At 44.9% G+C, this 15,516-nt stretch overlaps 1 protein-coding gene across 2 annotated transcripts in view; it reads right to left on the bottom strand.

Moving 5' to 3' along the window:
* The window catches only part of GPR39 (G protein-coupled receptor 39), a 228,785-nt gene extending 218,761 nt beyond the window's left edge, over positions 1-10,024 (bottom strand). Inside the window, exons 1-3 of one of the 2 annotated variants that reach the window (XM_070731149.1) lie at positions 9,920-10,015; positions 9,694-9,736; positions 8,735-9,601 (exon numbers count right to left, since the gene is read on the bottom strand). In XM_070731149.1, coding sequence (XP_070587250.1) covers positions 8,735-9,593 — 859 coding nt within the window. In that variant the 5' untranslated portion in view covers positions 9,594-9,601; positions 9,694-9,736; positions 9,920-10,015. Of the gene's footprint in view, positions 1-8,734; positions 9,602-9,693; positions 9,737-9,919 lie in introns of both variants that reach the window. The other variant, XM_070731142.1, reaches the window with a different exon arrangement.
* Positions 10,025-15,516: the final 5,492 nt, after the last annotated feature.

The raw sequence follows: 15,516 nt of genomic DNA, 5'->3' as shown, positions 1-15,516 counted from the left end.
CAGCACCGGAGAGACGGGCCATGCTGGACAGATGGCCCAGCATGGGCAATGGTCATCGTTCCCGGGCCCAACCAGGATGGGCCCACCGTGGATGGCTTCGACCCCCTACGGGGCAGGTGAGGTTGCACCACATGCAGGCACATCTCCGCTCCTGCCCATTCAGGGTCCTGGGTTCATCCCGCCAGCTTTAGGGGGTGGCAACAGCTTCACGGGGGCTGCTGCAGGCACCTGCGGTCAGGTTTGGTCCCCGCCGGCTCCGCCAGCGGGGGCGCTGGGGGTGCCTGTCCCGCCTGGGGCGGGGGTGGGGGGTTGGATTCCTCCTCCACCGGCCATTATGCCACCGGTCCCATTCATGTACCCGCCGGGGCTTGGGGTGCTGGGCTCGGGGGCCACCACCGTGTGGGACCCGTTCGCCAGCATCAAGCCTGGGGCCATCCCTTGTGGGTTGCCCGCCACACCTTTAGGGTACCATCTGCACCCCTCAGTTAAGGAGGCAATCTGGAGGGGGGAATACGTGGATTTGTTCTCCCTCCTGAACAGGGAAGTCCCTAAACAAGATAAGGAGATTGTCCCTGGGGAGAAAGTGAAAAAGACAAAGGTCACGAAATGCTTCAGCTCGTGGCTGTATGCATTTCTGACCTTTGCGTCGGTGGTCATTCAGAGGCAGCCGGAGAGGGCCGCTGCCTTGTTGAAGTACATCGACCTGATAGCGAGGGCCCATTTCGAGTATGGGGGGACCATATGGAGGCACTATGACAAGGGCTTCCGTATGCGCATTGCTCATGAACCCTACTTGCCTTGGAATATGGTGGTTCCGGACCTGTGGTTCCAGGCCACTCATATGTCGGGGAAGGAGGGCTGTGATAGGACCGATAGCGGTCATTTTATGGAGGAGGAGCCTGCGACGCCCGCGCCGGCAAAGGCAGTGGCGGGTGCCGTTAGTAAGGGTGTCTCTTTAATTTGTCACGAGTTCGCTGCAAAGGGGGCGTGTTTTCGCCCCATTTGTAGGTTTCGTCACGCCTGCGGAGGTTGTGGGGGAAACCATTCCGCAGCCGTGTGCCCCCGCCCCAAGAAGGGGAGTGAAAAGAAAGGCTCGGGTCCCCCAAAGCCTCCCCCACCTGCTGGGGGAAAAGGGGCCCAGCCCAATTAATTTAGGGGTGCTTGAGGGTTGGTTGGGCGACTACCACCCTCGCTCGAGAGCGGCCGCTCTCTTGCTAGGTTTCGCAGAGGGATTTAGGATCCCTTATCAGGGTGTTAGGAAGGCCTTCATGTCTGACAACCTTAGGTCGGTTGTTGGTCATGAAGACATTGTTAGGGAGAAGATTGGGAAGGAGGTTGCCGAAGGCAGGGTCCTGGGGCCCTTTGCGGAGCCACCCTTCCCGAATCTTCGTGTGTCTCCCTTAGGTGTGGTCCCCAAAAAGGCGAGTGGTGAATTTAGGTTGATTCACCATTTGTCTTTTCCAAAAGGGGAGTCAGTGAATGATTTCATTCCTGACGAGTTGTGTTCGGTCCGGTATGCATCTTTTGATGCAGCCGTGACCATGGTTAGGAAGTGTGGGGTGGGAGCCCTTATGGGTAAATGCGACATTAAGTCGGCATTCCGGCTCCTCCCCATACACCCCGACGACTTTGAGCTGTTGGGCTTCCATTTCGAGGGGGGCTATTACGTGGACAGAGCTTTGCCCATGGGGTGCTCTGTCTCGTGCTCTCTTTTCGAGAGTTTTAGCACCTTCTTGGAGTGGGCGCTCAGGAGGCAAAGTGGCCTGGGGACGGTCGTTCACTACCTTGATGATTTCCTTTTGGCGGGGCCTGCGCATTCGGAGCAATGTTTTGCTTTGATGCGGGACTTCGAAGCCCTTTGTGCTCACTTAGGGGTGCCTTTAGCCTCTGAGAAGACCGAAGGCCCCGCCACCAGGATTACCTTTCTGGGTATTGAATTGGACTCAGAGGAGCAATCTTCCAGATTGCCCCTAGAGAAGTTGGTAAAGATTAAGCGGAAGCTTGATGAGGTTCTGGGCTGCCGGAAGGTGACCCTACGGCAGCTTCAGGAACTGGCAGGCATTCTTAATTTTGCCTGTCGGGTAGTTGTTCCTGGAAGGGCTTTTTCCAGGAGGTTGTATGATGCGATGAAGGGGCTCCGTTTGCCCCATCATCGTACCCGCCTTTGCGCCGGGGTCAGGGCTGACCTCGGCGTGTGGCGGGATTTTTTGGACAGATTTAACGGGTTGTCTTTCTGGAGGCACGAGCTTCTGTTGGAAGCTGAGTTGCAGCTCTGCTCTGACGCCGCGGGGACTTGTGGTTTCGGGGTAGTGTTAGGTGACCAGTGGTGCTGGTCGGCATGGCCTCCGGAATGGAGTGCCACCTCGTTGGTTAAGGACCTTACGTTCCTGGAGCTCTTCCCCTTAATAGTGGCCTTAGAGCTTTGGGGGGAGCAGTTTAGGGACAAGACTGTGCACTTTTGGTGTGACAACCTAGCGGTTGTCCATGTGGTGAATGCCCTGTCCTCAAAGAGCGACAGGGTCATGCGGCTTGTCCGCCATTTTGTGCACAGGTCCTTGTCTCTAAACGCATTGTTTTTGGCTAAGCATGTCCCCGGGTTAGATAACGGGGTTGCTGATGCCTTGTCCCATGGTCAGTTGTCCAGGTTTCGGACCCTGGCCCCGTGGGCCCGAGAACTGCCAGAAGCGTTCCCCAGCCACCTCTGGAGTCTGGGAGGGATTCAGAGTGGTGGAGAAGCGAGGCATCCCGGGCAATCTCCTTGTCTGTAGCGCCCGGCACCCTCAGGGCATACCAGCGTGCAGGTAAGGAGTTTGGGGAGTTCAGGCAGGGCAGGGGTTACCAGCTTAGTTGGCCTGTCCCTGTAGAGCATTTGGCCGAGTTTTGCGTCCAACTTAGGCAGCGTGGCCTGTCAGTTAGGACGATCCGGTCCCGGTTAGCCGGCCTCGCATTTCTGTCCAAGGCGGGGGGGTTTGCAGATCTTTCGGGTGACTTTCGCATCCGGAAGATGCTGGAGGGCTGGCTTAGGGAGCAAGCGGGGGCCCCAGGTGACACTCGTCAGCCCCTGACGGTGGAGCAGCTGTCATCTATCAACGTGGTTTTTGGCAGTCTGTGTTCCTCATTGTACGAGGCCCGTCTTTTCAGGGCAGCGGCTTGTGTCATGTTCTTTGGGGCCCTTCGGGTCAGCGAGGCCATGGCTTCGTCTCAGGCTGACACTTCGCTCCGGGCCTTCCAGTTCGCTGATCTGACCTTTAGGCAAGGGGGGGTGTCCCTTGTAGTGAGAAGGTCTAAAACGGATCAGCTGCACAGAGGGGTTGCCTTACAACTTAGTGCGGCCGCCGACCAGTCGGTGTGTCCGGTGGCCGCCCTACGGCTTTATTGTGGTATGAGGGGGTCAGGCCAGGGGTACCTGTTTAGGCATTGTGACGGTACCCCTCTGACCCGTTTCCAATTCTGGGCTTTAGTATCTAGGGCGATGGCCCAGGTGGGCATGGATCCCGCCGGTTATGGAACGCATTCGTTCCGTATCGGCGCCGCCACTAGTGCGGCACTTTCTGGTTTCCCGGCCCATCGGATTCGGGAGATCGGCCGCTGGCGGTCAGCGGCATATTTGGGTTATGTTAGGCCCGCTGAGGATCCCAGGCAGGGCTTAGGCTAGGTAACCTCTCTGTGTCTGTGTCCTCTTGCAGGTCCCCAGGCTAACACGAAACCGACGGCGCTGCTGTGTGGCCACAGCATGATTTTCTGGGCCGGCCGCGCGGCAGCCAGGAGCGCCATCGGGACCCACCTGTCCCTGGGGCGGTGGGTCAACGTTACCTGGATGGGCCGGAGAGGTATGCGGTGGGAGGGTCTCCTACCGGCGTTGCTGGGCGGTCAGCATGGCGCTGCGCCCGGCAATATGGGGGGCGGCTCCTGGAGTCGCGCCCAAAGGGGTCTGAGTGGGCAGCGTCTTGTGGCCGCACCCAGGTGGCTGGTATTGCACTTAGGTGGCAATGACCTGTGCATGCTGGGAGGCCTGGCGCTGCTCATCCAGGCACGCGAAGACCTGCGAAGGCTTCGTGAGGTCTGGCCCGCCACGCAGGTGGTGTGGTCAGACATATTACCTAGGATTGTGTGGAGGGATGCCTCTTCCCTTAGGGCCATTCACCGGGCTAGGAGACGGGTGAATAGGGCTATGGGGAAAACGGTTAGAGAAATGGGTGGAGTGGTAATACCTCATCCCCTTATATCAATAGATAAGCCATGGCTCTACCGTAATGATGGCGTTCACCTGTCTGACCAGGGGAACGCCATCTTCTTACAGGACCTGCAGCGGTCTCTGCGTGAGCTGGCGCAGCTAGAGGGGGGAGTCGGGGGGCCAAGATAGAGATCTGACCCCCGCTCCTGTGGCAGGTTAGGGGCGGAAAATTGGGTGGTTTAGCAACCGCGCGTTCTCCCTTGGGCATCTTTGGGGATGATTGACAGGTTCTCTGCAAGCTCATGGAGGGAGTTTCTGCCTGAGCAGCTGGGGGGAACCTGTCTTTGGGTCCTGCACCTTTAATTCCCCGATTCGGGTTAGCCGGTGGGACCCCCCTCATGCACAGCATGGCAGAAAAGGTCACAGGTGACGGCCTGGCCCTCACCTGGACCTTGCATCGAGATACGCCCATGTGTTGCCCAGGAATGTTTACTGGCATAACGTCATTTCCGCCCCGGAAGTATTTGTTTGACCCTGCAGGTCCAGTTCCGGGTCATAGTTGTTTATGCTAATTTATGCAAAGTATTTGAATAAATTATGCAAATTTATGTTAATAAAAATGACCCAATTTTAAATCCAGCTCTGGTGTCCGTGTCGTTACTCCGTCTCTCCAGCAATGACAGCGCCGGACTTACCCGGCAGGCAGGCTTTGCTGGAGGGACCGGGAGACACGGTCCCTCATGGCGGCCGCCATCTTGGATCCCGGGCGAAGTCTCGCGATGCGAGACTTCGCTCGGGAGATCGGGGCCTGATTGGCCAGGCCCCTGATTGGTCCGGGCGGGGCCTGCTTGCCCTATATAAGGGCGAGCAGGCCCGGGGCTCTTCCTTTTCGCCCGGACCAAGCTTCATAGCAGACACCCGCCCGCCCTCCACTATTTTGCAGTGTGCTTAGGGGTCGCCCTTAGGGGGCCGAATGGGAATTTTTTGCAGTTCTGCCTTTTAGCTGAGCTGTTTTTTCGCCCATTCCACACTGGGGTGATGGCTGTGCGGTTAGGGGGTGCTTGCATTAATTAGGTTAATTGGCTTACCTTTGGTCATTTGGGTAGGCAGGTTAGGGGCGGAAAATTGGGTGGTTTAGCAACCGCGCGTTCTCCCTTGGGCATCTTTGGGGATGATTGACAGGTTCTCTGCAAGCTCATGGAGGGAGTTTCTGCCTGAGCAGCTGGGGGGAACCTGTCTTTGGGTCCTGCACCTTTAATTCCCCGATTCGGGTTAGCCGGTGGGACCCCCCTCATGCACAGCATGGCAGAAAAGGTCACAGGTGACGGCCTGGCCCTCACCTGGACCTTGCATCGAGATACGCCCATGTGTTGCCCAGGAATGTTTACTGGCATAACGTCATTTCCGCCCCGGAAGTATTTGTTTGACCCTGCAGGTCCAGTTCCGGGTCATAGTTGTTTATGCTAATTTATGCAAAGTATTTGAATAAATTATGCAAATTTATGTTAATAAAAATGACCCAATTTTAAATCCAGCTCTGGTGTCCGTGTCGTTACTCCGTCTCTCCAGCAATAAGGAAATAGGAATTCAGTCTACAGCCCGCACTTGAGGCACAAATGACCTGACACAGATATCCTATTTTGGATACATTCTGTGAAGACTCAACTCTCTTGAGATACTTGCCTTTTTATGGGAAAGACAGAAGGAAAAGGAAGTTAAGAACCTTCAGCAAGGTGGATAGACTCAAATATAGTGGGTTAAAAGACCTGAGGGGAAGACAAAGCATTCTGGAGATTGTGGTCCATTGTGGTTGTTAAAAGTGGACTTCAACTTGATGGCACAAATGTATTTCCCCCCAGAATATAGCATATTATTTTTTGCCATAGTAACTATTTATTTGTTTTTAGGAACAAAAGTGAAACTATCTGTGCCATGTACTATTATACTAGATGGATATCTTAGGATACAGATAGGTGAAGTCAGATAGGAAAAATCCTGTCCAAATAGAAAAACAACTATTGCCCACTTCACCCCACAAACAGCTAATCATTGGGTTCACATATTACTTAAATCCTAGGAAAATACATTTATGAACTTCAGAAGCACAGATTATAAAATCACTAGTCACATTGACTGAAGATAGTCAGCAGATGAGAAAAATCCAACTCACAAAATGATGAAACAAAGCATGTTGCTTAATACACAGTAGTGTAGAGTGTTATGAAATGACATCAACTTATGGAGCTGTATACTGAAAGCACATAAGTATGCCACATATAGAATGAAAAACATAACAAAAATACTGTATGTTAACATATTTGTTATTTTTTAAAGTAGCAAAAATATACAACTGCATCATGATCATTTTACCCTTCACCCAAACAATTATCCCACAAACTTATAAAATAACATTATGAATCATGATAAAAGGATAAACAAATTCAAAATGACAAAACTTAAACTCTAACTCAAGTTTAGAAACCTAAAACTTTCATCTATATTGATAGTAAAGGTCTTAAAAGCTGTAGAGTAATCAGGTCAACAGATAAGTTGACACTATTTATGACACCTGATAAATTTATAGATATAAATTGATCTCGTCTATGTTTCTTCTTCTTTTATTTTTAATTTTTCCTCTTCTCTTTCCTTCTCCCTTTTCTCTCTTTTTCTCTCTCTTCCTCTTTAGCCTTATTTTCTTCTCTATATGTAAGCATGCATTTTTATTTATAACTGTATACTCTAAATTCATATACATTTGTACCAATATTTGCTTTATGTATCCCTTCCCCTATTTATCTTCAATAAAGATTATATTTTCTTTTTTAAAAAGAAAGAAAAACAGCTATTGCCCACTTCACCCCACAAACTGCTAATCACTGGATTCACATATTACTTAAATTCTAGGAAAATAAATTTATGAACTTCAGAAGCACAGGTTATAAAATCACTAGTCACAATGATTGAAGCAATGATTGAAGCAGGTCAACAGAAGAGAAAAATCCAACTCACAAAATGATGAAACAAAAATGTTGCTTAATATATAGTAGTGTAGAGTGTTATGAAATGACATCAATTTATGGAGCTGTATACTGAAAGCACATTAAGTATGCCACATATAGAATGAAAAACATAACAAAAATATGTTAACATAGCAAAAACAATGTTATTTCATTGATTCTCCAAACTAATCTCCTAAAATACTGAAATTGATATAGGTGAAAGATACTGTAAAGAATTAAAGAGTCTTTGAGCAAAGTGTCTAGAGCCTGAAACCGAAACTCTCATTAACTATGAATTCTGTGACTACCTGTGAATCAACATTGCCCTACAACAAAGTACAAATATGTAAGTTCGTTCAGCATTCTTCAGTGTTCTCCTAACTGTAAATTCTGAGAACTATAATCCACACATTATAGGGACTACTAAAACAATACAGGAAAAGTGTTCTCCATTGCTGAAAATGAAATATTAATTTTCACAGTTACAATTATGAACAATTCTTTTTAGTGCAACAATAAAACAGCAATAAACAATATGCAACCCTATTTGCTTTATTTATTTTTAGTGTTTGTAACAACATGTCCCTAGTTTCTTGATTCTTTTTCACCAAAACGAAAGGAAGGGAATTTGCTATATTCACTGCATTCATTTTGTAAATAAATAGTTGAGATTTCATTGCCTCTAGATCTTAGTAACAGCACAAACAGTTACCATACCAATGAGAGGTATATGGTAATTGCTTTTTGAAAGCATAAGGTGAAGCAGTGGAAGTGATATGCCGGTGCCTGGAAGCTGTTAGGGTCTGGATGGGTGCCAACAGGCTCAAACCTAACCCCAACAAGATGGAGTGGCTGTGGGATTTGCCTCCCAAGGACAATCCCATCTTGTTTTTTCAGAGAATTTCAAATGTACAACAATCAATATCGTACTTCCTATTTTAGATCCCCTTTTCATCCACCCTTTCCTTCTTGTTGCTTATAAAATGCTGTGCTGTCATCAAATTTTGTTTTATTTGTCTAAGGGGAATGGATTCAGTGTTATCAAGCAACATGATTATGAAAGCAAATTGAATTTTAGGAACTCCATCCTCATCCAAAGACACACTTAACTGAAGAGACGCCCATACCCAATGAGATCATCTGGAGGTGGCAAATACAGTATTGTACAACTCTCTAAAAATAGAGGTCTTTCTTTAAGTAATGATGAAAAAATGTAATACGTATAGGAGACTTTATGAAAAACTCAGGCATTGGATTCTGCGCATATAAAAAAGGAAATGCAACTTGAAATAAATCCATTCTTTTTAAATATGCTTGCACCACAGAGGCGCCATATAATTTTTGTGTCACTTGCTTTCTACTGAGCAGGAATATTTCCATAATGAATAAGAAATAATAAATGTGAAAAGAGATAAAGCCTACTTTAATTCCACCATTAATTTTCCATTTCAGGTTCTCCTCTCTCTTCCATTTCTTCCTTGTTTTATAACCATATGGTCCCGTGTCTTACTATTCACTATCCCTCAGCCATCAATGTATGGTAATCTCATTATGGACTTACCTAGGAAGATAAGCGTCTGTTTCTTGGATCCTCTGCTCTCTGGACTTTCGGTTTTCCTTAGAAATTGGGATTGTTTTTCTCTTCCTTTTACTACAACTGTTCCTTTCTTGTAGACCATTAAGACTTTAATCATATTCCGGCACATAAATGTTACAGATACCAATACTATGATGTACACAATAAAGGCAGTAAAAATACTAAACTGGAAGACTCTCCATTTGGATGACAAATTGGTACATATTGTCACATTTAAACTGAATTCAGGCAGACGCTGAGACCTGGATTTTTCACAGAGCACCAACCCCTGATGGTCTGGGATGTCTACCAATGGGTGTTCTGCTCCCATTGCAAAGAGAAGGGGTAAGGCCACCAGCACCGATGTAATCCAAACAAAGGCAATGAGGATCTTCACTTTGTAGGTTCCAGAAGTAGCTTTGAACTTAAATGGGTGGCAGATGGCAATGTACCTTTCAAAGCTTAGGGTGGCCACATGTAACACAGTGGCATAGCTGCAAGCCTCAAAGAGGAAGCTGTACAACTTGCAGGTTAAATCTCCTTTTGTAGTCGAAAAAGGATTCCATATGATGCTGTAGAATTCCACCGGCATCCCCAATAAGATCACCAAGAGGTCCGAACACGCTAGACTTATCATGTGGTCGGTCACTGCTTTTTGCATGTAGCCTTTCTTTTGCAGGATTTTGGAAGTCCGGATGGTGACACTGTTGCCCAAGATCCCTGCCACAAAGATAATGCTATAAATGAGGGCAAGGATGATCTTGACCGATTTGTCTACTTCAAAGTCTTTCACGTGGCTGTGATCAATGAGGTGCCAACAATCCTTGTCGTTTGGTGCCTCCATGAGCAAAACTAAGCATGGAAACAAGAAGAAAGAAGAGAAAAGCAGGTCACCAAAAGTCATTCTCTCTCTAGTCTTATAGTTAACATTCCTCTGTACTTACTCTGAAATACAGCTAGACCGGTTGGTTTGAAGAACCTTTTGTTCTACGTAAGGACAAACAGAAGCAAAGACCATTAAGACTTCAATCATATTCCGGCACATAAATGTTACAGATTAGTTTCTCACATTTCCCCACCCCACCCAAGGCCTTATTGAATTAGTCCTCTGCCTCAATCACATTATCAACAATGAGAAAGAAAAACAGACTAAGGAAAGCTTTTGTTCACCTGTTTTGGGTGAGACCGAAAACAGGAAATGCTGAATGCTGGAGACAGCTCCCAATTCTCCCTAACCCGACCAGCAATACTGTTGTAGTCTCTGCCTTTTTCCTTGAGATCTGTTTCCTGTGGCTGAATTGGTAGCAGTTTTGTCAAACATTAACTTGGAGCTGAACAGTGAAAGGGATGTGGTCACTGATGAAGCCAATAAGGCGGGCTGAAAAGGAATGAGGCAACCTGACTAAGAGATAAATTCTCTGGCCTGGTTCCCCTTCCTGAAATCCCTCTCTGCTTGTTTTAAAAACTGGGTAGCAAAGTTGAGTTGCTGTTGCCGGCAGTGTTGTTTACAATCAGCCCATCTCCACAGTTTTCTTTATTGCCCTCTTTTCTGCTTTAGAGGCAGACTAAAAGCAGACCTCTGCAATGACTTGCCAGTTCAAAAAAGGAAACTACTTTCCTCAACTTCTAGCAGGGTTTTTGATTATTTTTTTTTTTGAGAACTTGACTACATGGAAGGTGGTTGGTGGTTAGGGACAGAGTTGTACATACAGATAGTTCTCAACTTACAACTACAACTGAACCCCAAATGTATGTCTTTAAGGAAGAATTTTGTTAAAGTGAGTTTGCTTCATTCTTTTCTCACCACGTTTGTTAAGTGGATCCCTGTAGTTCCTAAATTAGTAATTTGGTTGTTAAGTGAATCTGGCTTTCCCCATTGGCTTTGCTTGTCGGAAGGTTGCATGTCACATGATGCTGGGACACCGTCACGGTCATAAGTATGTGTTCAGTTGCCAAGCATCTGAATTTTGATCACATGAGCATGGAGATGCTGCAATGGTCATAAGTATGAAAAATGGTCATATAACTTATTTTTTTCAGGGCTGTTGTAACTTTAAACAGTCACTAAGTGAACTATTGTAAGTTGAGGACTAATTGCACTTTATAAAGCTTCTGAAAATCCAAATCCTTAGTAAAAAACTTCCTTAGTGGGCCAGTGTTGGTACAAATGATTCTGATGCCAGTGAAATTCTGGGCATCGTTATAATGTCTGGGGGTGGGAAGAAACATAGTTAGGGTAAAAGCTGTTAGCTGCTCCTTTTTGCCTAATGGCAAAATGTCCTGGCAACTTTTTTTCCTGACATGTGCCAATGAAATTATTCAACCCTGGCCCACAAATAACATAGGTTTTAGTCCTTGTTAGCTTCGTCAGTTCTTTATCATTGATTTCCTGGAGCTAATACTGAAGGTGCAGTCTAACAGGACTCTGTTGATGTTATCTTTTTGCCCTTTTCCCCACCCTGTCCAAGGGCAGCCTCAGGATATAGAAAATCAGTTAGGCATTGTCACTACATTAGCTTGCAAAGAATTCAAATGCTTGCAGGAATGTGAAACAGAGCCAATAGAGCTAGGAGATATTTCATGCCTGCATAATTTTCATGCTGATTCCAGGATGGCTGGAGAGAATTGAGAAAGGCCCAATGGTGATGTCAGAACTATTCAATTCCCATAAAATCACAGGATTTAAGGCCACTGAGTTCAACCTCCTCTCAGGGTAGGTAACTAAAATAAACCTTCCCTTTCAGATGCTTCTGTAGCCTCCTGTTAAAGTAGTAAGGGTACGATCACTCTAAAAAGCAAACAAATTCAATCTCAACTTTTGTCCCTCTTTGCCTTGATGGATGATACCATTTTGTGACTAAACCAGTGGTGAGATTCAATTTTTTTTTACTACTGGTTCTGTGGGCTTGGTGGGTGTGGCGTGGCTTGGTGAGTTTAGCTTGGTGGCATGGCAGGGGAAGGTTACTGCAAAATCTCCATTTCCTCCTGATCATCTGGGTTTCAGGAGGCAGAGAATAGATGGAGGCAGGGGCAGTCAGAGGTGGGTATTTACTAGTTTTTTGAACTACTCAATATTTCCACTGCAAATTCTCCAAACTACTCAAAATTTCCACTGCCGGTTCTCCAAACTACTCAAAATTTCTGCTATCAGTTCTCCAGAACTGGTCAGAACCTGCTGAATGCCATGTCTGGATTAAACCCTTAAGAATTACTGGGAACTAGCTGAAGGAGAGATGGAAGAAGAAGTAGGAGAAGGAGGAGGAAGAGGAGAAGGAGAGGGAGAGGGAGAGGGAGAGGGAGAAAGTTTCCGCAAATAGCTTGGTCATCTGTGGCTGAACAGAGAAAAAAAGTATAATATAAAATTAGATCAATGAACCAATGGCACAATGTAGTTAACTACCAATATTTGCACTTATCAGGATTTTGTAATATAGTTTTACCAATAAAACAGGAGGGAAATAATCTAAAAGGTACTCTTTAAGAAGGAATAAGTAGGGGGGAAATAATTGTTTTCTGGTGGAGAAAATGGGCTGCAAAAATGTAAAAATGAATATGGAATCATGTGATTTAGAAAAATGTACACATAAAATATTTATGCACGCTGATGCAGATACGGGAGAAAAGGAATTTATGAGGAAATAATAAGATCAGATTTAGCTAGCATATCTATGAATTTGGTGCTTAAATACAGGAATTACCTACTGGGGGAACAATTGTTAGAAAATGAACGTATTCTATGCACCACAATCATACTTATATTGCACAGAATATAACCACATTAGTGACAATCACTATATAATCCTATGGTATGGTAATAATCTTCAGCTTTATACCATCTATATGTGTGGCTGGACATGAATAAAAGATGATGGGATGCATTTAACCCACTCAAAAGGTAGAGAGGTTTATTCTAGGACGTTTCAGTCTACTCAGTCACATGGAGAATGACAACTTTGAATAAGACACTACTACATATGGTCCTTGCAGAAAAGCTAGTTCCCATGTAGACTGCGGGAAACCAATGTTACTCTGATGGAGACATGCCAGCTGTGAGAAATATGCTAAGATGGGACTGGTCCAACTTTTTGGAAAAGCTTTTTTGGGGGGAAGGAACTGTTTTTGTCAATACTGTATCATTGTCTGTTGTGAATGGCTTTAATTAATTTGATAGATTTAAAAAAAATTATGGATTTTAAACTGATTAGAGTGAGCCAGTTTGGTGCTGTGATTAAGGCATCAAGCTAGAAAGTAAGCTGGGTGCTCTTGAGCCTATTACTTTCTCTGAGCCCTAGGAAGGAGGCAACGGCAAAACCTTGCTTAAAAAATGTAGTATATGAGAATTGGACACAAATGAGCAGAAAGGGAGAAAAATGACTAGAGTGCTATGAACACTCTTATCTAAACCAGTGATTTTCAACCTTTTTTGAGCCACGGCACATTTTTTACATTTACAAAATCCTGGGGCACACCAATAACCAAAATGACACAGAACTACACTCTAAGACACTCTCCTCTCTTTTTCAATCCCTCTCTCTCCACCCCACAAAAAAACAGGTGAGGGCTGGGGGGGGTTTCCTCTCTTATTCTTTGGGTGCTTTTTATCATATGCTTTAAATCAAGAGTCACTTCTCCCTCTCTTTCTTTTGTTTCTCTCTCTTTCCTCTCATTCTCTGTCTCAATCATTTTCTCATTTCTCTTTTTTTCCTCCCCATTTTGCTCATTTCATACACTCTCCCCCTCCCTTCCTCTCCTTTTCTCTCTCTCTCTCTTACTTTCTTTCTCTCTCATTCTCTCTCTCTCTTGCTTTCTTTCTCTCTTGTTCTCTCTTTCTTTCTTTCTCTCTCATTCTTGCTTTCTTTCTCTCCCTTTCTCTCTCTCTCTCTCTTGCTTTCTCTCTCTCTCCCACTCTCATTCTCTCTCTTTCTCTCTTTCTCTCTCTTTTGCTTTCTTTCTCTTTCTCTCTCTCTCTTTCTCTTTCTCTCTCTCTCAACAAAAAGTTGCAAGACCAGAACCTGAGCTTCCTTCTTCGTGGCACACCTGATCATGTCTCGTGGCACACTGGTTGAAAAACACTGATCTAAACAAGAAACTCTAACTAGAAAACAAACTCTATCTAGACAACAAACAATCAACATTTTCCCCTCTAGTCCAGCAAGGTAGACTTTGAATTGGTACATGCACATGTATGGGGCTATTCAAACCAGTGAACAGCAAAACTGCATTTATTTTTATATAACATTTTTATATAAAATGTAAAAAAAAAAGTGAGCCAATCCATAATATGAAACCTTCTAATAAGAGAATTTAAAATAAAACACAGCAAAAACTTCACTGTTGTATGTCTTCCTAAATTCTCACACATGGTGCCTTGTTACCATTCTCCTTTCCCCTCCAATGGATCTGGCTGACTTAATTAAGACTTAGTGTGTTGTGCAAATACAGTGCTGTAATGATGTATCACTATGTTTCTTGGTATTGATTGGGTGGTAAGTGCCAAGAGACACAAGAGTCTTGTACTTTTAATAGCTGGATGAAATAAGAAGTTTCCCTTGACACAGCTTGTACTCAACTATTAAAGGTGTAGAAGGGAGGCTACACTTTTATATTTAGGTCACTAAAGTTCATATGTATAACAACCATTGTTGTAACTCAGGAATTGTGTGGTTTTTAAAATGCTTTGTTATATCCTTTATCTTGCTCCCCAAATCACTTGCAATGAGATTAAGGGAGGACTAATGAAATTTCCTAGGTTGTTCAGTAAGAAAATCTATAAGAAAAACCTTTGATTTTGCTATGTTGTTTCTTTTCTTTTCTTTTTTATTTTTTGCAACTGAGATTAAGTTCCTGGGAAAGAAAGATGCCTCTCATAATAAAAATCGAATAAATAAATAAATAATAAATAAATAGTAATTTTAGAGAAGAGATAGGGAATGGCTCAGAATTCTGAGAGTTGACAATTCTGAGAATTCTGAGAGTTGAAGCCCACAAGTCATACAAGGGCCATCCTTTCCCATCCCCGCTTTAGATAGACAATTTCTGTCTGAATTAAGCAATCGCCCTTTTTATTATACTACCTAATTTACTTATGAGTCCAGAGACTTCTTCACGCTTTCACGAATGTAACTTGTAGGAAGTAAGCTGCACCATTGCCCCCTCTGGCTCCTTTCAGCCTAAAATCAATCTTTGGCTGAGTTAGCAGCACACATTAACTTAGCTCAATTTAAAATGTCTCCATTTAAAATGTCACTTCTTTGAAAAAACAGAGAGGAAGGAAAGTAAGGAGGAGAGCAGAAGGATTTTCTACCAAATGGGAAACTGCCCCATTCCCTAAATCTGCACCCCTGAAATCTGTAAACCTGAATGTATGTCATTTTTGCAGCAAATAAGAGTTGGAAAGAAACTAGAATGCTTATCTAAGTTTGTTTCTTGGGTTTGCAGGCCACACTGAACTATAAACATAAAATGTTAGACTAGAAAGCATTTGCCCAGATAGAGGCTAAGTATGGCATATGAACCCAGCCATTAGGTGAATCAATGGAATCTGTATATTTTAGAGCAGTGTTTTTCAACCAGTGTGCCGCGGCACACTAGTGTGCTGCGAGACATGGTCAGGTGTGCCGCGAAGAGAGAGAGAGAAAGAGAAAGCAAGAGAGAGAGAAAGAAAGCAAGAGAGAGAGAGAAAGAAAGCGAGAGAGAGAGAAAGCAAGAGAGAGAGAGAAAGCAAGAGAGAGAGAGAAAGCAAGAGAGAAAGAGAGAGAAAGAAAGAA

The sequence above is a fragment of the Erythrolamprus reginae genome, chromosome 1 (genome assembly GCF_031021105.1).
Source record: "Erythrolamprus reginae isolate rEryReg1 chromosome 1, rEryReg1.hap1, whole genome shotgun sequence".
Classification (NCBI taxonomy): Eukaryota; Metazoa; Chordata; class Lepidosauria; order Squamata; family Dipsadidae; genus Erythrolamprus; species Erythrolamprus reginae.
The sequence above is the reverse complement of the archived record's forward strand: the minus strand, read 5'-3'. Positions and strand labels throughout refer to the sequence as shown.